General features: G+C 42.1%; 1 protein-coding gene across 1 annotated transcript; it reads right to left on the reverse strand.

The window, feature by feature from the left end:
- Positions 1 to 22,126: 22,126 nt before the first annotated feature.
- On the reverse strand, positions 22,127 to 24,590 carry LOC119731637 (leucine-rich repeat and immunoglobulin-like domain-containing nogo receptor-interacting protein 2). Its single transcript, XM_038204836.1, has 2 exons — positions 23,659 to 24,590; positions 22,127 to 23,319 (listed from the first exon to the last, which is right to left on the reverse strand). Exons 1-2 carry the CDS (start codon positions 24,586 to 24,588, stop codon positions 22,333 to 22,335), a joined length of 1,917 nt encoding a protein of 638 aa, XP_038060764.1. The 5' UTR covers positions 24,589 to 24,590; the 3' UTR covers positions 22,127 to 22,332.
- Positions 24,591 to 25,050: the final 460 nt, after the last annotated feature.

The raw sequence follows: 25,050 nt of genomic DNA on the forward strand, positions 1-25,050 counted from the left end.
CTAAAAGTTGACCAGCCAAAGCATATATCCAGTCACTGCCAACTCTTCTTGTACAATGTACAGGTGAAATTACGTTTTTTTCTCAGTTATCTTACTCTCACCCAAAATCCCTTAGTCCTAAAGTCGGACATCTACTTCACACCTCTAGCCCTGGCTTAGAGCTCTCCCTGTTGATTAGCAGGTATTTCCCGAGTCAATTTACACGCACAGGCTGTGCCAAACTTTGTCACCAGTGCTGTAAGACATTAGGAAACAAGCGTTTAACAAGTTGTAACGGCGGCGCACAAGTGTTAGGGTCCCCTCTTGTTAAAGTGTGACAGCTCGGGCAAGTGCCGGCTTAGTATCTGCTCTATCGCTCGGACGGCATGGCTCATCGTAAGTTTCCTCTGATCACAGAATCTAATGTTGTTATTTGCTTATCCTGCGTGTTTAGACACGCCGTCAATTCTTTCTAGTCCTCTCAAATAATAGTAATCTACGAGCCAATAATAGATTTTGAAACAAGCTGGGGTGGGACGAATGTTCTTTCATCTTCTGAGAATGATTTTAAGGTGATAATTGATTTTTTCCTATTGAGGAATCAGGAGACTTAGCACCGGACCAAAAACACCTCTCCGTTGTCTCTGATTGTTTCATTGCCAAATCTTCCCTGGACCCAACTTACTCAAAGACAATTACATTGAGTTGCAAGTGTTTCCAAGTCTACCCTCTTATCTCTGCGAACCCGGTTCGAAAGCCAGTCTTCTCCGATTTAGGAGATTGCTGTCCTGATTGGTCTACTAAATCCCTGTCTCAAAAGGAAAGAAGGTTTTTCTTGTCAACGATGACTCGTTGCAGGGTAGTCATTTCCAGACACTTTGTCGTTGTATGTTGTTGGCAGTGTGGAGTTACGCATTCATGTCTCCTCTTGGCAAATTTGCTTCCTAAGATTCAAGAGCTTCTGTTGCGGATTACAGCTGCTAGTCAGCTACTTACAGAGATTTTGAGAGTTTATTTTGGACTAGTCCATCTTACTCAGTAGCTGAATGTTACTCGTGTTTTCCAGTTCAATACAGAAATAAAAAACTAGAAAGCACTTAGAGAGCTCAAACCTCCACCAAGGCTGAACAATTCGTCCCCATATTGTCAGCACACCCAACAGAAATACTTGCATATGTATCCACTGGACTTCCATATTTTATTGCACATTTAAAATGTCATCAGGATTGCTCATATTCTGAATTTATCGAAAAATGGCCGCTTTCCGCTTATCCGTCCTGTACGTTGTTTCAGTTGTAATACACTGTGTTACATGTATGTGGCCTGTGGGCTGTGCAGCTGTTACTGGACAAATGCCGCTGTGCAGTCATGCGTGTAAGCCAGTAAAGTGAGGCATGATAATCCCAGCGTCAAGGGGTAAATGGGGAGTTAAAAGCAAACTTGTGGAATCTGGCCTTATCTGCCAATGGTGAAAACCTTAAAACAAATCCTGCAGCCAGACCCAGATCCGGATCACTTCCAAAATCTTAATCAATTTGTACTTGTACATTGTATCAAGGACTTCCCCTAAATTTGTTTAAAACAGACAAACCAACCAACAAACCAACCAACGCCGATGAAAACATAACCTCCTCCTAACCTTCACTGTCACCGCTATTAACTGCTAAACTTTAATCGGATTTAGTACAGCCAATAACTTATTTTACTAGATTTTACTTATTGGATTTAATACAGCCAATAAGGTAACAAAATTGTAGAACTGTTCTTCCCCCCCCCCCCCCCCCCCCCCCCCGCCCCCTTAAAAAAAAATCCAAAACTACAAACACATTTATTCGTGTCTAATATGACCTCAGCGCAAACCCCGACTTATCCCTTCCAGGAAATAGCCAGCTTCCAGCTTATCTCCGTGAATATATCCAACTTTCCCACGTTCAAAATTGCCAGTTAATGTTGAAAAATACAAATCGGGGGAACTTTCAGCAGAAAGTACCCCCTTCACCCCTCCCCGGGGAAAAGCAGATCAATTATCGGACGCCTTGGCTGTGCCAATTGGCCTACAAGTGTCCCAGGTCCCTCTTGCCGTTGAACCCTGATCAGCAGAGCATGTGTTGGGTATTAAGGAATGTTATCTCCAAACAGGCAGACATGAGAAATCCCACTCTTCACTTTCTGTTCTGTCTTTGCGGCTTTTTTTCCTTTTGTGTGTGTCATCGTGTCGTCCTGCTAAAAGTTGTTTAATTCTAAGCCAACAGAAAACCAAACTTTTGCTAGCCGCCGAGCCAGGGGCAAGTTTTCTAGATCTTTGTCCAGTTTGTGAGAGCTACATGTACATGTAGTGAGCCCTAAAACGTCGCTTAGTAATTTGGTTACACACGACACCTATGTTCCGACATCCGTATGTTCCGACTGCTCAACCTATGTTCTGACACCCCTAAGTTCTGACACCCCTACAAATGTATTTTCTGACCTCTGGCCCCAACGCACCATTCTAAACGGGCTAGCACAATCTTATGTACGGGTTGTCGTAACATAGGGGTGTCGGAACATAGGGGTGTCTCAAGATAGGTTGAGCAGACAGAACATAAGGGTGTCGGAACATAAGGCTTCCGGAACATAAGAGTGTCGGAACATAAGAGTGTCGGAACATAAGGGTGTCGGAACATAGGTGTGTCGGAACTCAGAAGATAGTTTTGTTGGAACATAGGTTGAGCAGACGGAACCTAAGGGTGTCGGAACATAAGGGTGTCGGAACATAGGGGTGTCGGAACATAGGGGTGTCTCAAGATAGGTTGAGCAGACAGAACATAAGGGTGTCGGAACATAAGGGTTTCGGAACATAAGAGTGTCGGAACATAAGGGTGTCGGAACATAGGTGTGTCGGAACATAGGTGTGTCGGAACTCGGAAGATAGTTTTGTTGGAACATAGGTTGAGCAGACGGAACCTAAGGGTGTCGGAACATAAGGGTGTCGGAACAGAAGGGTGTCAGAACATAGGTGTGTCGGAAGATAGGGTTGTTGGAACATAGGGGTGTCTCAAGATAGGTTGAGCAGACAGAACATAAGAGTGTCGGAACATAAGGGTGTCGGAACATAGGTGTGTCGGAACTCGGAAGATAGTTTTGTTGGAACATAGGTTGAGCAGACGGAACCTAAGGGTGTCGGAACATAAGGGTGTCGGAACAGAAGGGTGTCAGAACATAGGTGTGTCGGAAGATAGGGTTGTTGGAACATAGGGGTGTCGGAATATAAAGCAGTGACCGTAAATTTAAGTTAACAGGAACCAGTCAAGCACAGTATTCATGTACTTGCATGGTATTTTGGTTTGAACTCAAGTCACTGGTTTTGCAGTCACTGATTCAATTTGCCATCGACAAGGAAACACAGCCAACAACTGCGCAGATTTCTAGGAGGAAGAGCAGATGCTGTGAGTCACCCTTTAGCTCATGGGGTTTATTTTTGTCAAAAAAATTTCCCCCCGAAGATTGCGGAGGCGTAGCAAAACCTGAAAACAGCATCAGTGGCTGATTCGTTACTGATCAGGCAACTGATTGGCTTTAATTCTCCGTAACCACCACTGTCTCCTAAGATTGGGGAGACAGCAAATTTCATGAGTCATTCTTTGACATTTTTTGTCTTTTTGAGAATCGGGTAAAGCAAAACCATGAATGCAAAAAAATTGCAATAATGCTTGTAAATGAACATTTTTGACTCGCCTGATGAACTTTGTTTAGGAAAGAGACTATGCAATCACTATGTTTGTCCGTATGTACATGTATATGGTATTTTGGTTAAAGTTTTGTAAAATTGGCCTAATTTCCAAAGTTGAAGTCCAATTGGAATCAAACTTGGGTCATAGATGCAACATGGGAACCTTCATATGATAATGATGTCAAAGGTCACATACCAAGGTCTAATGTCATCTGAGGTCAAGTTGTAAAATAGGCTGAACATGTAAAATTGGTCTCATTTGAAAGTTGAAGTCCAGTTGGAACCAAACTTGGGTCATAGGTGCAACATGGGAACCTTCATATGATAATGATGTCAAAGGTCACATACCAAGGTCAAAGGTCATCTGAGGTGAAGTTGTAAAATAACATTTCAAATGTCCAGCGCTGGAAATTTGTCGACCATCTCCCACAATGCACTGGGAAAAATGAACTCTCCATGGCAAACTCTTGGTGGCGCACTGCACTGTGAATCACCCAAATTGAGAGGGGCATTTAAAATTGGTGTATAGGACTCTGTAGAGTAACTTTATAAAAATAATTATAATGTGTGTCGCTTATATAGCGTTTTCCACCAGAGCCAGGTCTCAAAATGCTTCATATTTATTACCCATGTTCATCAGACCATTAGACCATGTTTCTGTAGCAGTTCGAGATCAGCGCAATCTGATCTCTACCTTCACAGGTACCCATTGATACTCCTGGGTGGAGAGAGGCAATTGAAGTAAAATGTCTTGCCCATGGATATTTTGGCCATTTCATTATCAACAATGAAAAATATTGTAGGAAGCCTAGCATTTCCTCTGATTTTCACATGGCTCTGTTGCATCCGTGAAGTACATGGACATACAAGTATTTCTGTGTAGCAAAATTTGACAGGTTTTGACAGCTTAACCAAAACGTCACTAAGCACAAGATTGAGTACATAAATTAGCAGGGTACTTTTCATTAAAGTGAGATTGAACACTCTGCAACACATCAGTAACAGGGGACATGTGTAGCTCACTGAATGTATCCTTTTCGTAATCTAAATCTAAACAGTATGGGTGCTAAGCCCGTCATTCTCTCTATAAATAAGCTGTCGCCAGTTGACTTTTCCCCGTCTTGACCACACGTGGACCTGCTTCACACGACCACCGGTCTGCTAATATTTGTCCAGTCATGGCCTGACACATACCGGTAGGAAAAGGATTAACAGTCCTACCCCTACGGAAATCGTGTCGAAGAAACCGTATCATCCGGAATATGAGAATCACATGTTGGCTAAAGGTCGGTGGAAGTTGATCTGCGTTGCCTGTTTTTTTCCTTTCACGTATCTGTCATCCAAAGCAGATTTCTGTGTTCATTGTGGAATCTTGTCAAGTCAAGGTTGGGGAGTTGTCGTGATGCGATTTCCTGGGTCTTAATTAGTGGTGTCTTCTGCGGAAAGCAGTGCGTCATTAGTTGTCAAGTGTGACGTCATACTTGGTGGATAATTGAAGTCATTACAATGGTTACGTGTTGGCTGCTCACACATACTGAACCGACAGTCACACACCATGTAACTGTGCTGCCATTTCTGTCAGTTACTGACATGCCCCCTACTAGTTGTCTCATCCCTAAAATATACAGGGGTGTGAAATCTCAGCTTTAAAGCTGATTTCAGCTTTTTTTGTTTTGGATTTCAGCTTTTTTCCCACTCTTGCTGTGTACAAAAGTATAAGAGATTTCCAAAGTTCAGCTTTTTTACACCTTTTTCAGCTGTTTTCAGCTATTTTTATCAGTGGTCACTCACACCCCTGAATATACAAACAGTACTTTTCTTTTCAACCAACCCTTCCCGTTATTCCAATGCATGCACTTCAGTGGAGTACTGTGGCCATGTGGTTAAGGGCATTGGTCTCGTGGTCTGCGGGTAAAGCTGCAGGTTGTGGGTTCGAGTCCAGCCTGGGGTCATGGTGCGTGTGCCCTTGGGCAAGGCACTTTGTCACTCATTGCTTCTCCCCACCCAGGAGTAAATGGGTACCTGTGAGGGCAGAGATGGCTATTGTGATTGAATTAGCTTCCTTACGCCTAACAGGCTGCATCGAACTGTATACTCCCCAGGGAGCTGAGTTGATTTTCGGAATCAGGGCCCAATGAGCAGGGGTAATAATGATGTAGCGCCTTGAGCACTAGTCCTAGTGGATACGTGCGCTTTATAAATACCACTTCCGGTATACATGTAATTATTTTTATTACTATTGCTTAAGTAGAGCCATTTACTTTTTCCCTGCAAACTTGGCATCATGTGGCCTCAACCTTCAATGTTTATAAACAAGTACGACATGGTCGCTAGGTTGCGTGCATTTTTAAACCACAAGTTAAAGCTCCTTAATCTCTGAAAATATCCGGGGGGTTATTAAATGGGCTCAAGTCTGGCTCCGTATGTAAAGAGTGCCTCGTCCACTTGGGTTTCCCTAACAATCTTCTGTGAAATACAGTCAGACATGTGTGAATTTTTTTTATGACGGCATACTTCATTGCACAGGAAGTAATAACTGGCACATTTCCAGGGATGAATGCATTATGATGTCATTCGTTAAATCAATTAACTCAGTGTATTAAACAGTAACACTACCAGATATGCATGTAACTCAGGGTAACATTACACTACATATATAACTTAGTGTAACTGCAGATACATTTGTAACTGCAACACTACCAGACAACTGCAACACTACCAGATATAAGTCAGTGTAATATTACACTACCAGATATAACTTAGTGTAACTGTAACACTATCAGATAACTGCAACACCACCAGATGTAACTCAGTGTAACATTACACTACCATATATAAATTAGTGTAACTTTTACACTATCAGATAACTGCAACACTACCAGATATAACTCAGTTGTAACTGTTACACTATCAGATAACTGCAACACTACCAGATATAACTCAGTTGTAACTGTTACACTATCAGATAACTGCAACACTACCAGATATAACTCAGTTGTAACTGTTACACTATCAGATAACTGCAACACTACCAGATATAACTCAGTTGTAACTGTTACACTATCAGATAACTGCAACACTACCAGATATAACTCAGTTGTAACTGTTACACTACCAGATAACTGCAACACTACCAGATATAACTCAGTTGTAACTGTTACACTATCAGATAACTGCAACAGTACCAGATATAACTCAGTTGTAACTGTTACACTATCAGATAACTGCAACACTACCAGATATAACTCAGTTGTAACTGTTACACTATCAGATAACTGCAACACTACCAGATATAACTCAGTTGTAACTGTTACACTACCAGATAACTGCAACACTACCAGATACAAGGCAGTGTAACTGTAACACTACCATATACCTGTAATATACCTGTAACACTACCAGATACAACTTATCGTAACTGTAACGCTCGCAGATCCTTCAAAATCTGCTAGTATTTTTGGAGGATTTTCCAGAATTGAGGAACGTGCAGCCAAGCCACTGTATCCCTTGCAAATTTAAAGAACAAAAAGTGCCATCAGTTGCATGCACATGCCGTAGTTAATTGTGAGGATTTTGGAAAGTTTGTGGCAATAATTCCACGGTGAAAGTTGTTCCCTTTCACACTGTCATCTTGCATAACCATGTTAAAATCAACATGGGTCCACTGTTACCTGAACATGGTCCCAATGAACATGGGTAGGCAAGGCATGCCGTTCACACTTAGTGCACCAGTTTGTACACGGGTCGGCTGTAGATTTAGGATTTTCTATCTGGGTAGATCCTCTCAATCCTGGCCCCAACCAGGTTCGACTTTACCCATGTAGAGACCTGACCCATGTAGAACCATGTTGGATTCTTGCTAGTGTGAAAGAGGTTCCCAAAACCTCGGATCCAGTCCAGATTTTGAAAGTATGAAAGGCCCTTAATCTGCATGAGCAAACATTGCGTATGTTGTCAATGATTGCATTGACGTCAATACAGGAACCCCAAGTAGTGAGTAATCTCGGAAACTCTAGTTTTCAAATCTCGGCCAATACCCTATGAGCCACTGAACTGCCCTTACCCTAAAGGCTGTGCCCTAATTTGACATAGCTGTGGCTACGTCTACCCACAGCATCACATCCACAGTAAAATACCGTAGCCAAAATCAAATATGGATAAGGCTCTTTCCAACTTCTTTAAGTGGAACTAATAAAAGGATGTGCAAGATTTGGGCTGTTATTATTACAGCTGACTGACAGGAATTGAACAGTCAATCACCTTATACCCCATGGGGTTTACACGGTCACCTTCTACCCCATGGGATTTACACAATCACCTCCTGGCCCATGGGATTTACACATCAGCTTTTGCTTTTTTGTTTGCAGTCATTATGAGTTGTCCAGGAAAGCATAAAGGGGGTTGGCAGTAGGAAGGAAGGGGCAAAGGGTGTTAATTAGTAATTGTTCTCTTGCCTCGAGGCTCAATGCACGACATTGTCTGAAAGCTGACACGCAGCAGGAGGTCAGCTTTGCTTCCTCCAAAAGTGAAACAAAGCTATTTTTAGTAATTTGTGGGAACAAAAATTACTAAATTGGGTCGCACAGTAGATTTTTGGATACAGTTACATGTAAGGTACAAAATGTCACTCAACAGAATTGAATGTCGTACAAAATGTAGTCTAGTGCTTGACTTTTTTAATCTATTACATTTTTTCTGGTGTTTTTGTTCTTCAAAAACGTCCATGTTGATTTTTGGAATTTCGGATCCACTACGTTTTTCTTTTAATATTGATATTTAAAATGTTTTGTTATAACTTATGTGCTTATCCTTTATTAGTGACAAAATCAGGGTGAAGGTACATTTCAAAAGAGTTTACTTTCTTGTAGTTAGTTGAATATTTTGAAGAAAAGTCTTGCCAGAAAAAAGCGTTACATTGCCAGTGGACATCTTACTTTTTCCCCTTTTTCATTTTTGGGTTTCCTTTCAATATGTAATTGTGTGCATAATCTTTTCAAACGTCTGAGCAATATGACTTAAATGGTCAAAATTTCAATTGTTCTAGCTATCCTGTTGTATGTGCACTGTATATTGCAGCTCTGGCCAAGTTCGGGTAAGGACCATTAGTCGACTAGTGGTTGATTTGTGACGTGCCAATACGCCTGCGCACTAATAGCAACGTGCGAACGTCTCTAGTCAAACGCTGGTCAAAATGTCATCGCAAAACTTCTGGATCCTGGCTCCCTGCTGTACGTTATGAATGCGCGCGGCTATTGGTTACCAGCGATGCAACCAGCCCCGGTAGGTTGGTTCCAAATAGTCGACTAGCGTTTAGTCAACCATTGTCGACTAGACAGAGTTCGGGCTAACTTTAGTCGAACTATGGTTAACCAATGGTCAACAACAGTTCTCGCTCGAACTTGCCCATAAACTGAGTTACTAGACTGGGTACCTAACCTGTTAAAATGAGGATAGGCAGTGCTCTCGCGCATTCTGAAATTTCATTGGCTCCAAAGCACCATTTCCTTCAATTTTATTGGCCAAAATTGTATGGTGCGCTTGCATGCCAAATGCATTGCCTATGCCGAATGCGTTGGCTATGCTGAATGCATTGCCTATGTCAATATTTAAATAACCTGACCTAAGTCAAGAGGTCATTTTGACGGTCACATCTTGGCCGTTTTCTGACTCTATATTGAGGTAGTGTTTGAACCAGACATTTGTAGCATGTTTTCTCTTCTCTTTGCAGGATCCAGTCTGCCATGCAAATATATAGGTGAAAATATCACTGAATTATGCATGAAGTAAATATTCATAGCAGTGTAGACAATACTTTTTTAAGTCTTCGAATTGGATTTGTATGTTTTTATTTTCATTTTTTGTGTGTAGTTATTGATATGGTAAGTATCACATTATGGACTTTTTTAGGTCAATTTTTAAAATATTTTTGTAATTAGTTGATTGGTTTCCTTTTTTTGGATTGAGATTTTCGGAATTGATTTTGATATTGATAGATTATGTGAGTTAAATTTAGCCACAATCTTGCTAGTAATGAGCGGTAAATGATAAAGTGCCAGTATTGTGTAGATTTGATCAAGATATGCAGATATTTTACCAGAATATGCCTTATTAAAAAAAAAAAGTGTAAAAAGCTACCATACAGGAAAATCAGTACTTATATTGTGTCAATTATTTTGGTTTTGCGCATGCTTTTGGGTATTTGAAGAAAAGGGATGATGTTTAAAATAAGTCAATCTTAATTAACCCTCCCTCTCTGGCTGGCAATTTCAACAAGGCCATCCCAGCAGTCAAAATAAATCAAGTGACTAATTACAGTTGAGTGCTCCCTGCCTTCTTAAAGCAGGATTGACTGGCTGCGATTGTTATGCAACCTGATATAGCTATGCTTTGGCTGTAGGAGATTGATAAGCCAGCTGTGCCTACCAGTCACCTGCTTTTGTCTGTCGATGGAATATGATCAGTCACTGTGCCTATAAAAATATGATCTGACTGAAAAAGGCATGGAAGGGGAAGTGAAATGAACTTTTCACTGTCTATGACTGATCAAACAAAGGGAGGATTAATCCCAATACTTAACAATTGTTCGTATGGACCGAATAAATATATCGTGTTTTCATTTGCAGGTTGAGCATTTGAGGAGAGGATTCATATCCTGCCTTTCGGGCTGGGTTATACTTATAGATTCACAATTTGTTACCGGCGTCATCAGCATACTAGGTTACCGCCCGTAGGCAGAACCGAAGACCCTCATTAAGAAACTCCTGCCAACATCATACGGGGATTAACTCATTACCAGAAAGGCACTACGGACATGATTTCTGGGCCGTTCATAGCCTGTGGCCACCTTACAGTTTCACACACAAACCCCTCCCCAAAAAAGGCTAGGGAAAAATGCATCTTTCTTAAGAGGACTCGCGTCTGTCAGTGTGTTAATTGTGCGGTTAATGAGATAATCCTGGCATTTTCCGCTTGGTACCCATGCTTCAGGTGGGATCAATCCATAGTCATATTTCCCATCGAGAAAGGCAACAAGGGTATTATGACTAGAATAGATCTTGCATCAATTTTGAAAAACCCAAGATGACCTCTCAAAAATACCCAAGAATTCCCAAGAATTCCCAAGATATCAGGATTATGTATCAAAATAGCACCACAGACCCTATTTTTATGTTTTAAGCAAAACATACATTACTCAGTGATGGAACAGCAAAAACACTGAACATTAAAGAATTAACATTTAGATAGAACACAAGACCCCGGATGTCATGACCTGAACAATAAACAGGGCATATAGGTCATGATATCCAAGCCCACAGTGTGGGGGCGCTTGACATTTTGCGCATGCGCAATCCATAAAAAAATCCCAAGGCTCAGCGAAACGTTCCCAAGGCCTTGCCTATTTTCCCAAGATCTTGGGGAAAATGCCAAGAAGTGGCCAAGCTGCTGACTGGATCTTGCAGTCCAGTTGACTGCTTATCCCTTACACACACAAAACCACAGGCGAAGAAAACACTGCTGTTGCAAAGCATTGTGATAGATCATGGGCAACGGAAGTGCTGACCCTTGATCACGTGACGTCACTGCCTGTACAAAATGTATCCAATGAGAGCTGGAAGAAATTAGGTCATCACGGTGGTGGGTAAATTAATGGTAGCCTAGTTACGACTATGCAAACGGTTACTTGAATCATTTGACCTTTGACTGGTACCCACTTAAACCCAATGGCGCTGATGACGGCCTAATTTCTTTGAGTGAGCCATCGCTGTGCACCTGACTATTACAATAAATTGTGAATTTTACAATGTTGTGATTCTGAGCGCGCTGATTGGACCAAACTTGCTGCGTGGCCACGCCCACTTATGCAAAATACGTGCTCCCAGACTTCACATCTTTGTGTTCAGTACTATTTTTACTCTCGAATACTTTCAGTACAATTTTCCTAACTGGAAAGTTTCAACCATTCTGATGAATTGCCCCATAAATTAAATCAAGCAATTTGTCCCCATCATGTCAAGAAATGATCAATCGTTGGTTAGTCAGAAATCCACGCTTATGCGTCTGGCTTTTCTCCAATTTGTCATTAATGTGTAACTCCTCACGTCCTAGCTCAAACAAAGACGAGAAAGTTTGTATTCTCCAAGGGGCATAAAGGATGCAAACTCTGAACGGTCATGCCCTGTTGAAATTGGAAAACCCGCCCCATGCCACGGGTAGATTATGAAAAGAAAGTCATATGCTTCCTGATCTGGTATCTGTCAGTTGAGACAACAGCGAAGCACCTGGATTGCAGTTAAGGCCAAAAAAAAAAGTCTCCGGTTTCTGGTATGGAGCTTGCCCCAAAAGTGGTGCGGCGACGCGGCTTTTTTTTTTTTTTTTTACCTGTTTTTTTTTTTTTTTTGGCTTCAAATGTCGGCTGATGACTGCAAATGGTGCCCGACTAAACTTAGTGCAAATATATGGGAGTCCAGAGAGGCCACATAAAGCTTATTCTTGATCATAACCCCATCTAAAAACACGTTAAAATTGTGCAGCAGCAGAATTCCAGTCAAACCAGTGAGTTTGGCGGTTTTGAGACATCATCTTGTATTGAAAAAAAAAACTTTTCATTTTGCCGACGCGCATGGCTGCGGCGACGCGCGCGCATACCAGAAACCGGAGACTTTTTTTTTTGGCCTAAACAAGTTTGTATGTCGAACTTCCCCGCCCACCTTCCGCTGTCTGCCTAACCACAAACACTTCTTTTTTATGTCCTTTTAAGGGGGGGGGGGGGGGGGGGGGACTGGGAGCTCCCTAACCACAAACCCTCCGGGGAAGTGAGCTGGGGATATTTCCCGCCCCAGGTGACTTTGTGGAGTAACAGAGCCACCGACTGGGTTGAATTTACCCGTAGCATGAGGTAATAATGGAAGGAAACATTCAATGGGCTGCCGGGAACCAACGCAGGCACTGATAAGCCGGCCAAAAATCACTTGGGTCACGCACTCACAGGTTACGTGTGTATCGGTGGAGAAGGGTGCAGCACAACCTCGTCCCCAGGGTGTCGAGCAGTACGCGCCCACCACTACCTGCTCTCTCACCCTGGTATTGGATCATTTGCATGTGCAAGATTTTTGATCACGTATGCAAATGAGGAATAGTCTGGTGCCTGCCTGTGCGTTACATTTGCGTTTGTTTTTGTATGCGGTGTCTGGGGTAAAAACAGAATCAATTCGTCGCAGCGCGAGCATGGCGTGAGTTACGAAAACATGATTTTATTTTAATTAAACTGTTACGATCTTAACGAGACAACATGCAGTATCACATTTCATATTAATATTAACAAACTGGAAAGGAAAGGAATATTTTCGAGAAGGCGTGGACGAATGATCGCGAAAACACGTACTGCACGTTGTGAATAACAACACCAAGTACACGATATAAATCCATTTCTAGCCAATTGCGGTATCGAATCAGGATGCAGGTAGCCTTGACCAAGGCGTTGGGCTTATCGATTCGCCGATAAAAAAAAATCGCCGATAAGAAAATCCCTAATCAACTTGGCAAGGCATAATTGCGTGCACATATCGATGCCCGTACGCTGCTAGTGAGAAAGTAACTTGTACCATACAGCAAGGCTATGCTTGTACATGTACTGTACGTACGCACGTACATGTACATCACACGTACTCGTACAACAACCATGCACACACAGTACTGTACATGTACATGTACATGTACATGTACATGTACATGTACATGCATGAGCTAGTCCGCGTAACCCACGCGGCGCGTATATCCCCCACACGTACGTACGTACACCCACACGCAGAACATAGTAGGCCTACATTTACTGCCTTATTACACCATGCGTACAGTCCGTACTCACGTGTTTGTGCTTGCTGGTTGTGTTAGTACCAAACCGTTCGTACGGACAAGGGTCGGTGGTACGGTACACGCACGGACAAGATTCGGTGGTACACGCACGTAGCCGCGTTGATTGTGGGTGCAGGGCCCGATTATCTCCCTTCGACAAAAAGCCGAGAGACCGCATTGAACAAGGCTAGGATGCAGGAAGGAAGTTTCCTATCCAGGGTTTACTATTGGAAACAACGTTGGAAATAAAGTAAGCACTGGGGACGAGGTTGGGTGCAGCATGAACTGACAATAGCCATTGAAGGACATACTGCATGCGCGCACCATGCATGCGCGTTCATGAGCGTATGACGCGACGACGCGTGCGATTGGATCAAGAGGCGCAGGTGTTGCTGCCCACGTGCGCAGTGGGCGGGGCCTTTGCAAGGGATTCTTAATTCGACGCGCACGCGATCAGAGTAGGCCTATCCGGTTCGTTAGTGACATCGTCATACACGTGCGCGCAGCACTGATTACTAGCGCCCATTGGATAAACACTCGAGTAACTTCCGGTTCCAATGGTTCCAATGCTACTTAATATGCAGTATGGGCGTGGTTTAATTTGAACTGACGTCACACTTACGAACCGGATGCGGACTAAAACTTCGACACCTGTCCTTAGCAGGCTATAGACTTTTATCATGCTGCCACCATTTCAGTCATGTTCCCTGTATCCAATATCAGTACTGAATGTTAATTTTTTTGTGCAAAAAGGAACCAGACTATTTTTCCTTCCAGCCTCGCTTTGGTTACGTTGATTTGAATGGGGAAAAAACAAGATGGCTGCAACATGATAATGGTCTATTCTTAGAAACTGTTCTCTTTGAGATAGGGAACTTTAAATGGTGTAATCGCAAAGTATCTCCACCATAGAATGCATCAAAGCAAATTATGTCCATAGAAAAGGGGAAATATCCCTTTTGAACTTTATGCTGGGAATGGAATGGGTTGGTCTAGGTAAAGGATTGTTCTGACTCTACATACCGCGTTTCCGAGTCTTGGATCGTATTACCCAAGTCTCGGCCTATTTCAGACATCCCAACTAGGCCAGCCATGTAACTTCCATTCGCTTTCCTTGTCGAATCGAGTTCCGAGGTTTCGATATTTATAACCGTCTCACTGAATGAATCACGCCAAGTGTCGCCTTTAAACTGTCCTTCCTCCGTGCTAGTTTTTCCTCTGTACAAAAAGCGCATGCGTAGCTATTGTCGACCACAACCGTGCATGCATTATGCTGGTCGAGGGTGTAAAGTCAGCACGGAGGTAATTTCGGCACGTCTTACCGGCGGATTCTGTCAGCAAGGTAATTGACGCGGACATGTCTTACGCAAAAGGGAAATACTTTGGGGAATATTTTACACAGCGCGCGTCAAATAGGAGTGATACTGCAGTTTGTGTCTGTGTCACCTTTTAGTTCCACACAATATACGCTGAAGGCAGTAATTCCACCAGAAGATCAATTTTCAATCCATTTAAACTATTTCTGTGACGTCACACTTTTGTTAAGAGTGTAGGTTTTTTTTTATGAATCTTCACTTTACTGTAGATTATTTTACGAATCTAAAGCTAACTGAAGATTATTTTTTTGGATCTACAATTTTGGTTATATGAAAAGTCTCCGCAATGTCATGTATAAACAGGACTGATGTTTGTTTTTTTAAAGTAACACTATCAATGAAAAGAAATTTCAAACAAATTTCAAAGGGTTGGTTGTTCCGCATATTGTTTACCAGTGGACAAATTGATTTATTCTCGTCTAGCCTCCAACTTAGTTTACCTCTGACAAATGTCAAAATGTTGGAAACGCTTTCAAACAAAAATTGCAAAATGATGTTACTGTCAAACAACATGTTACTGTCAAACAACATGTACGTGATATCCTACTGCAAGACAAAACAGTAAAACAGACGGATGGGTACCAGTTGCGTTGCTAATATGATAACTGGACACCCCCCCCTTCTCGACCGACCCCCCCCCCCCCCTTTGGGGCAACTAGATGGATTTTTAATGTTTAACGACCAATTGATTCCCCCCCCCCCCTCCCGGAAAATAAAGCGCCCCTCCTAAGAGCTCCACTGCAAAATATTGAACTCCAGTTAGGCTACATCACAATTGCATTAATCAAAAGGTTATTTAGTTCCAACATGTTTCAACCAGAATGTTTTCCCTGAAAGTACACGTCTAAAATCACCTCGCGAAAAGATTATTTCCCCGTAGGCCTTTGCCAAAAAGAACAAAGGAATTCCGTCCATTGAACGTTCACAGAGCATGTCGCCAAGTTGTATTGGAGGAATGTTTGGCACGCTGCAAAAATTTCCAGCCAATGAAAGCATAAGTTGGTGGCCTGCATTTACACGTCAAAGCGTAGGAAATAAACAAGGTACCACTTAAACCCGTGTCTGGTCTGGTACCCTGCGAAATTGGTTCGTTTTGTGTAAGCCTTCGCGTTGGTGACCTACTTTTTTACGTTGCCAACGGAACTTCGAAAATGGCGGCACTTTTTTAGAGCAGAGGATAAACACGTTGAAATGACACAAAGCATTGCTTGACTGAACCGCAGAAACGTTTTGCATGCACGGTGCTCAAGGCTTAAAGCCCCTAGAAACATTTGTGAAATTTTGAGACATTTTTTGGAGACACCTACATCTGCAAGAGCAAGAAAATGGGAACTACGGACAGTGACAGAAAGTATCACATTCACACTGCTTGATGTCATTGTGACCGAAGCCGAGGAGATATGAAAATCACACAAACGAAGGGGGACCGTTTTGCAGCATTACCAGTAAAATGGAAATGAGATGACACTTCACTACTGACACTGGAAATACAGGAAGAGAGTTTCTTTGGATTTATAATTTGTGAACACCAGGAGAACACAGACATGACAGACAGGTTTGCAAGTGGAGTCGCTGTGGATAAACAATGGATGCCTATTGCCCAGTTCATCCTGTTGCAGGAACGGTGAGTTTTGCTCAATTTATTGGAAGAATTCCATACCTGGACATCACTTGACACCCTGTGCACAAACCCAATGAGACTGGTCTGAAAAATTCTGTGTTTTCTCAGTAAATGCTTAAATATTTTCCCTGCAAAATTTGACTTTGTAGGACATGTTATCGCTTTCTGATGGCTGATTTACTAGGTCACTGCAGGGAAAAATGAGTGATGTCCATGTATGTAAATCTTTCCAATTTATTTTCCCATTCAGTTGCAAGAGATAGAATTTTCTTCAAATCTTTCATTTTATCGGAGATTGAAGACAAGAGATTTAAATTTGAATTGTAAAACATGACTGGTATACATAGACCTACATGATGTATCTATCAACAATCATGTAACTTCAGGCAGACCATTCATTAATCTTGAAGCATGTTTTGGAGAGAAATAGATTTATACATAGTCTTGTGCAGCACAAGAAAAGTTGGACTGAGTGTGTCATACACCAGTCTATTTGTTGTCCTTCAAATTTTAGCAATTTTATCTTAAGTACGAGAGTCCCAAATTTTCCGGTACAAGTCTTCATGATCTATTTAACCTTTCTGACATAGGCCACGATAATTTAGTAGGAAGGCTGAAAATAGGCCACTAGTGGTATGATTGTGGCATTGTGCCAAGGAGGAGGTATTTTAGCTGACCTGGGAATCTCGCAAATTTTTACCAGGCCTCATCACAGAGTTGCCCGAGCTAAACAAACTTAGTTACCGGCATGATAAAAAAATGTTATCAACCTGGTCAGGTAGTTGACTTGCAATTACTAAATGGTGCTTACTAATTCGAATGAGGTCGGACCCCTGGTCACATGGCATCGAACTATTTTGACGGCGATGTGCCCTTGCCTTGCACCTTGTAATTAGTCTCCTTGCAGCCGCTTGATACCTTGGGGATCCGTTCTTGAATTAAAGTGGTACTGTGGTTTTTTGGCGCGCGTGAATTAATAAAGCCAGACTACATTTATCTATTTATTTAAACTTGTTTATACACGGTAACCCATCAACCAAGGTTGTTTTTCAAGGGGCCGTGTTGCATGAAAACATGTAAAATTGGACAATACACAACTTTATAATCAGTAATTCAAAACGCATTCATTAAATGAAGCCAATCTAAAATTGTGGCCCGGGCACGGGTCAAATAAGTTAACATATATTTTCACTCTTACTATTAACCTGAAACACTACCTTATGATGTAGTTAAATATTGGACATTTACATAATCTGTATAGCAATTTGTTTATGTCGATGTTTGATAATAGTTGAGCTATGGCTGTTTTAGTTTTAATATTGGATATTGGAAATTCACATACGTTTGTACAGCGAACATGACTGTTGGTAGTTTACTGTGTTTTATAGCTCAGTGGTTTGTCGGCAAGTCGCCGCCTTGTCGGCAAAATCGTGTCTCTTTCGCCAAAGATGCCGCAATGAATAGCGCCACCTATGGTCCGATATTGTCCAATATCGTCGGTTCGTAATTGAATAGTGTCCCAAATAGATGGATGGTGACTTCGGCACCTGTTATAGCAGCAGCGGCCTCGGCCTGTCTGGTCAAGCTTGTCCGGTCAGTCCTTTGCAGATTGATACTGTCTAGAGCAGTTAACAATTAGCAGCTTGACTGATTACATCTTGTATTTTATTTATCCCCGTACTTGACCTCTTAATAATCACTTCCTTTAATAACGTCGGGAAACAAGACTTGCATTAAAGGCTTCAAGTTCAACTCACTGTAAAACCTTGTTTATTATACCGTTTTCGTACTGCTGTAAATTTCAAAGTGGTTAATGACCATCACCTACTTATTATAAGCTATGATCTGTCCTGTTTCAAGAGGAATGCCGTTTCTTACATTCAGTTTTCCATAGTATTCACTCTTTTTATTCTTTTGACTGGCCCTGTACCTTTATTGGTTTATAGCCTTGTTTCAGGGCAAATGTGCATATATATATACCCTATAGAAAACAATTCCGAGGGCTGGTGGGAATAAAATAACAAACGTGGTAAGTTGGGACTCGAACCCACGACCTCCTGTTTACTTAACGTTTAAACAACAAACTGCGCGCGAGAAGGATCACATCCCACGTTGTTTACGACCTAAGAACCTAATTATTCTTCGTATTTTACCAAACTCTGAAAAAACCTGATGTTTAAGGAAAACCCTTTTACTGTATTCCCATGTAAGAGGTGTCACCATGGCAATTGTAGGCCCTATTATAAAATACTTATGATTGTTTCCATGATAACAATATTCTGCTCGATGAGGAGCCCAGTCTGGACTATATGAATGAAGTCAAATCTTCGTAAACTTCAGTTGAATGGAGATGATATGAATTGAACGAATTGCTATCAAAGATGTCAGGAATTTTAGTCTGGTTCACCCCCGTCCCTCAGAAAACATGACCTCAATGACCGATTCGAGTCACTTGTTAGATTAAGATATCACTTGGCCAAATTTAACAGGAAAATCCTCCTTGGTATGATAACATCTACTTATATTACACGAGGGATAAATCAATCAATGAATGGCGTTTGTTTCCTGTCCCTATAGACGATCTTGACGTATTGATGTATGAGAGGCAGTTACAATATAATTGATGTCTTAATTCGCTAAATGGTTCCACCATTTTGTAAATTAAGGCACGTTTTATCTTCGTAGCTTTTTTCAGAAACAATAACAAACATTGTGTTATTTGTCTTTAACCTTATTGGATACTAGTCATACTCAGCGGTTTTACTGTTGTATTTGAGACCTGACGTCATGATGTATATAAGAGGGCGGACAACGCCTTAAATGCTCGTTAAATTGTTGTCCTTACTTTAAGTATTCTGTTTGATGTGATGTTTCTGATTGGTCAATTCAAGCACGTGCCCCGAGGACCGACAGACAAAGGGAGAACAACAGATTCTTTGTTGTCCTCGAGAGTTCATCTTTTGTTGAAAACGGTCCTCGATCGTGCGTTTGTGTGCTTAGTCTGTGTGAGAGTATTATATTAAAGGGACAAAGGGAAAATACAATGCCTCGTCCCCGAGAGTTATGTAAAGTACGATTGTGTGTATGTTAGCGTGTATAAATAATAATATTTGACCCCTCGCCAGAGGTCATACAGACACAAAAAAATAATACCCTGGTCAATCTCTGGCTCTACATCTGAGTAAGCTATTGAGGCAGTGTCTGGACTATATGTTTAATGTGAGCACTGTCAGTTCTTCTTGATCCATTTCCGGACTTTTGGTGAAAGAAATAGACTGGTCATCTTGAAAGGGCAGCCAACATGGCTCCGTTTCAATGACACACGTTGATTTGGCCTTTGCGCTTGACCGGAAATAACGAACAACAACTTTAATTTCGACCTGGGTCAAATTTGTGCGAAGAGGGCATCTGGCCAATAAGAAACTAAAATGACACCCTTCTTGATGAACAGTGACAGTTAGGCCTGTTCTGTAATTGAGTTTGCTTGTCTCAATTAAAGTCGTTTCCTGTAGCGCTAATAGTCTGTTTTATTTGGTAAAAACGGGAATTCTAAAAATTAAATATTGGAGTTCAAACACTCCGCGTTTTGGAAAAAAAATACCATTCTCTGTCGTGGATAAAAAGTGCGATTTTCAGAATACGTAGTTACATGAACAATTGCAAATGTCAACCTTTTTGTGGCAGTTTCAATTATTATTTACAAGTTTGTTTTCAACCATCGTATTTATTATTGAATTATAATGGAATAATTGGTCATGAATTACCAGTAATGACGCTTTTTGATAGCTAAGTATAAGGCAATTTGTTTGTTGATATAAAGCTCTTGAATGCTGCGAGGAAACGAGCCAAAATAGCCAAAAATAAAAATTGCAGATAGAATTTATCGACAGGTTTACAATTAATTTTGGTGTGAAATTATTTACTATACACAGGGCAAATACCACAGCTCAACGAAAGACATTTATTATGTAAAATCAAACATTCAAACTATGACATACAAATGTACTTTCGTCGGAATTTTATTAACACTATCACATTTCAAATAATTAGTTACAATCTGTCCGATATATGATATATTCCAACACATGTAAGTTCACGAATTAGTAAACCCAGTGAAAATTACAATCAGAAAATCGTTGACTTATGTAATTATCCTAAATTTAGGCTTGGTTTTCCAGTCTGTAAATTATTCTATTTCAGTTCTCGTAATGGTCCAAAACAAAATAGAATTTTGTTAATTATCCGATTCTCTTGTAATGATTTAATCGGAAATCATTACGTTTCAGGGGAAACGAAATCGATAGGAATGTATTTGAATTAATAGTACACTAGTTAGATAAAATACTGCAGCAAAGCGAAACAAAACAAAACAAAACAATTTTATCAGCAACCTTCTAATCAACATGGTTTAAATTGCAGTTAAGGTGCTCATTCATCTGATATCGAATGAACACTTTTTCAAGATCTTTTTCGTATTTCAGTCACATCAATAAAAAAATAGCTGGGATTAGTTTCCAGCGACGAAGAGTAAAACAATGATCTTTGAAGTCTGGTCACTGCCACCCAGGTCAGGTATTTTGCAAGTTGCCATAGCAGACTTTAACCAAGCCTAGAGACATGCAAAAGCGTTAGCATTTATTAAAACATTTTCAAACTTTGGTCACACCATTAACCATTAACGCACACCTTATGACCATTTTCGGTTTTGCTACCGCCATATGATTTCATCAAGTTTTCTAACGGGACAGCAAACTCTCATGCTCACGAGACTTTTTTTAAAGTTTGCTTGTTAATTTTAGCAGACATAGGTAAGAGGCAAGTAACTTTCTTTTGCCACGAACGGCAAAGGGCAAAACTCGGTGATTGGTGCGCGTTTTACATCAACCAATGATTTATGAGAATACGCATACTGAAATCTATATCCTTGTAGAGACATTTCTTTGTTCTCGTGTAGTAAAGTTTTCGAGTTTGAAAGTGTACTTTCCAAATGCTCTTATTTTAACCAGAATTAATTTCCTTGGCTGAAATTCGGACTTAATAGGTCTATCCCTTTTCTAAAACTCATCCATTTGCGACATATCAACCCACCTTGGAAATTCCTAGTTTTTGAGTAAAATCCATATATCTATTTTGTGAAAACCTTGTGGAGACGTATTCATCTACAGAAATTGCCCTGTGGAGACGTATACAATATTTTGTTCCCTATTGTGTGCATGTCTCCAGAGGGCACGGTGTATCAGATCACTACTCCCTTTTAAATTTGATCTGTACCGACTGTAACACTTCTTGTTCCCACATCCTGCCTACTCCCTCCTTTGTGTTTCTCCTTCCATCCTTGCATACCTGTGTGACCCCTAAATTATTTGTTTCTGTACTACTGTCATTTTGCCTTTAACAAAGGTCTTTCAAGGATCAAGTTAAACCAAGTAATAATTTTGATTTATATATTTCAGTTCAATCCAGTCACGGTTTGCAGCAGTTTTAGAAATTTTCATCTTATGTTGTCGCGAGTAATGAAACAATTTCACGCATAGAACTATACCAAAACGACTAACAAGTGTTTTTTTTTTTTTGTCGTGGGGTCATACATTATGTTCACCCTTGCGCGTTGATGCGTTCCTAAGAACGCAATTACTCTGAAGTATTGCGTACTCATCGACACATTTTGTCAGAACGTTTCTTAGAAACGCCTGAACACTGCGCATTCCGTAGGCTTGCTGACTCCGTACCGAAACGTTCTTCAGAAAGTTACATATTCCATATAGGCTTGCGGAATCCGCAACGATTTTCCCCCCTCAGAACGCCACATACTCCGTAGGCTTGCCGCTGGGGATCCCGCACCGTGTCGCTGGATCTAACGCGGTGTAGTTCGGATCGCGGATCATGAGCACCGCGTTCTCGTACAAATGCGAGTCTGTGGATTCACAGCTGTCTCTGCTGTTGTCAGTACTGCCGCTGCAGCTGCTACTACTGCACGTGGTCAGCGGCAGGTAGTCCTGGGTTTCGTTCAGTTTCTCCCGACTCCCGTTAGAGTTCTTCCCGCCTCGGAGGTGACTGAGCGCTATGTACCTGCCGTGTTTGGGCGCGGAGTCCTCCACTTTGTTCATTCGTAGCGAGGTGTTCGTGAAGGCGGGGCGGCGTGCCGGTTTGGCATACAGGTACTTGGGTGCAGAAATCGCATCCATCACTCGCTGGAGGCTAAGAGGTTCAACCTGCGCCTCCTCGATCTCAAGACATGCTTCCTCTCCGTCTGCGTAACCTCTATGCTTGTCTTGCCTCTTGGGAACCCTTGGACGAACCTTCTCTATCTGCCTCCTGTACCAGATGTAGAAGAAGATCAACGCAGTGGAGAGAGTCGTAGAGAAGGTCACCAAGGCGGTTGCAATGATCCCCGCCGTGGAGTCGCAGATGAGAGACTGATCGTGGTCCGGTCTGCACCTGGTGGCCCCAGCTTCGCTGCACGGTATCCCAGTCATTTCCGTTGTCAGTGACTCGGTATCCCCGAGGGAGTGGCCCTCGGGCTTAGACACGACGAGCGAGAATTGAGCCAGGTCACTGCCCTTCTGGTTCTCGGCGTGACAGGTGTAATTCCCGCTGTCCTCTTCGCGAGCCTCGGAGATCCTGAGGGAACCGTCAGTGAGCTGAGCGACTCGGTCGCTCCTCTGATTGGTCACGTGGCCTCCGTGGGGGGTCATCCAGGTCACGATTGGTTCGGGGATGCCGGTGGCGTTGCAAGGTAGAATCGCGTTCTGTCCCCAGACTGCCTGAACGGAACGCTGAATCTGTGGACACCAGGAACCAAATAGAGTTACAGAGTTATAATTCTCAAACCCTCACAAATCAATCACTAGTAAATCACAAGTCAATCACAAGTCACTCGGTCCCATTTAAATAGAAATTGAAACAATCTTTGACAGAAGGCCTTCCTTAACATTGTTCAACCCTTGACCTTTGTGACCATAATCTAAGAATCTAAGATCTAAACATGAATCACACTTTCCGAATTTTAGACCGGGATGTCGCCGTTTTCTGTTTTCCTAGCTATACCACTAGCTGACGTGACTTGAACAATGAACTGTGGAGATTGTGGATAGATAGTTCTGTGTATTGAAGAATCTTACCTTGGTTATTATCGGCTTCTTGCACTCGAGAGGGATCTTGAGAAATCGGAGGTCTATGCCAAGCAGTGAAGGAGGTTTAGCGCAGAGAATCGGGTGGCTGATATGAAGGCTGATGGATCCCCTCTCGTCAACAATTCCCTTCCGGAGGAACTCGATCCTACAGTCGCAGTTGATGGGATTCCCTAATATCCATATGTCTTGGAGTGTGGAGAGGAGGAAGCTTAGGTCTGGAAGGGATGTCAGCTGGTTGTCGCTCAGTTGTAAGATCCGCAGCTGTGTCATCCCGTCAAAGCTTCTGGGATGGATGTATTGGAGTTTGTTGCTCTGCAGGGCAAGGAGGTTTAGGTTCTTCAGCCCAAACAGCGCGCCTCTGTCGATGAAATGAATGTCGTTCTCCTGTAGAAGGAGCTTCCTGAGGCTCGTGAGACCTGTGAAGGTGCCAGGCTGGATCACCGTGATGTTGTTCAGGGAGATGTCTAGGTCGCGCAGGCGCTGGGCGCCTGTGAAGGCGCCGCTGGTCAACGCCTGGATTTTATTTAACTTGAGAATCAGGCTGGTTAGGTTGGTTAAGCCTGTGAAGGCGCCAGGTGCTATGGTGCTGATCTCGTTCATGCTAAGGTCCAAGTTCTCTAGGTGCCTGTAGTGACTGAAGGACCTCTCAATCAGATTGGTCAGCAGGTTGTTGTGGAGGTCCAGCACCCTGACGTCCGTGTGGCTGTTGGGAATGCAGTCGAGTTGGCGGGAACCGCAGTTAAATGTTCCCGGCTCGTCATCCTCGCACGCCGCGTTTGCACATTTCGAGTTTCCCGGTCGTCTTAGCTCCAGGGCGGCGCCCTCAACGTTAGATAGAAGTCCAGCCAATAGCCAAAGCAACGGTGGCATAATGGCTACTCCTTTTGCAAACTGTGAAGCCGACCAAGTGCTCCACATAACGTCGTCTGTCAAGAAAAGAAGAAGAGATGGTTGGAATTATTACGTTAATTGTTATGAGAAATTCAACATGGTTACTACCAATTTGTGTATTATGGTCAATCGATGCAAAAGTAATGGTAGAAGCTAAGTAACAGTTCTTTATGTCCAAATTCTAAAACTCGGCATCATTCATTCAAACTTCAGGGAAAGTACGCTGAAAATGTATAGCCTTTAAGTCCCGCTTTTGGAGTCAACTCATTGTAATCGCGTCGGTGCTATTCACTGGCAAGTGCAATTAGCGGCTGCATCTGTTTCCAGAATACGGTCTTTCCAGCTCCCAGAATTTTGTACAGGTGCCAAAGAATGTAACCCGATAGTAAAGCTTTAATGCGTTTAGGGAAGCCTTTTCATCAGTGTGTTAATTGTGACCTTCCGTTTTTCACTTCATGCATCTGGCCTGGATCCCAGAGCAAAACTGCG

The sequence above is a fragment of the Patiria miniata genome, unplaced genomic scaffold (assembly GCF_015706575.1).
Source record: "Patiria miniata isolate m_02_andy unplaced genomic scaffold, ASM1570657v1 HiC_scaffold_24, whole genome shotgun sequence".
NCBI classification, from domain to species: Eukaryota; Metazoa; Echinodermata; class Asteroidea; order Valvatida; family Asterinidae; genus Patiria; species Patiria miniata.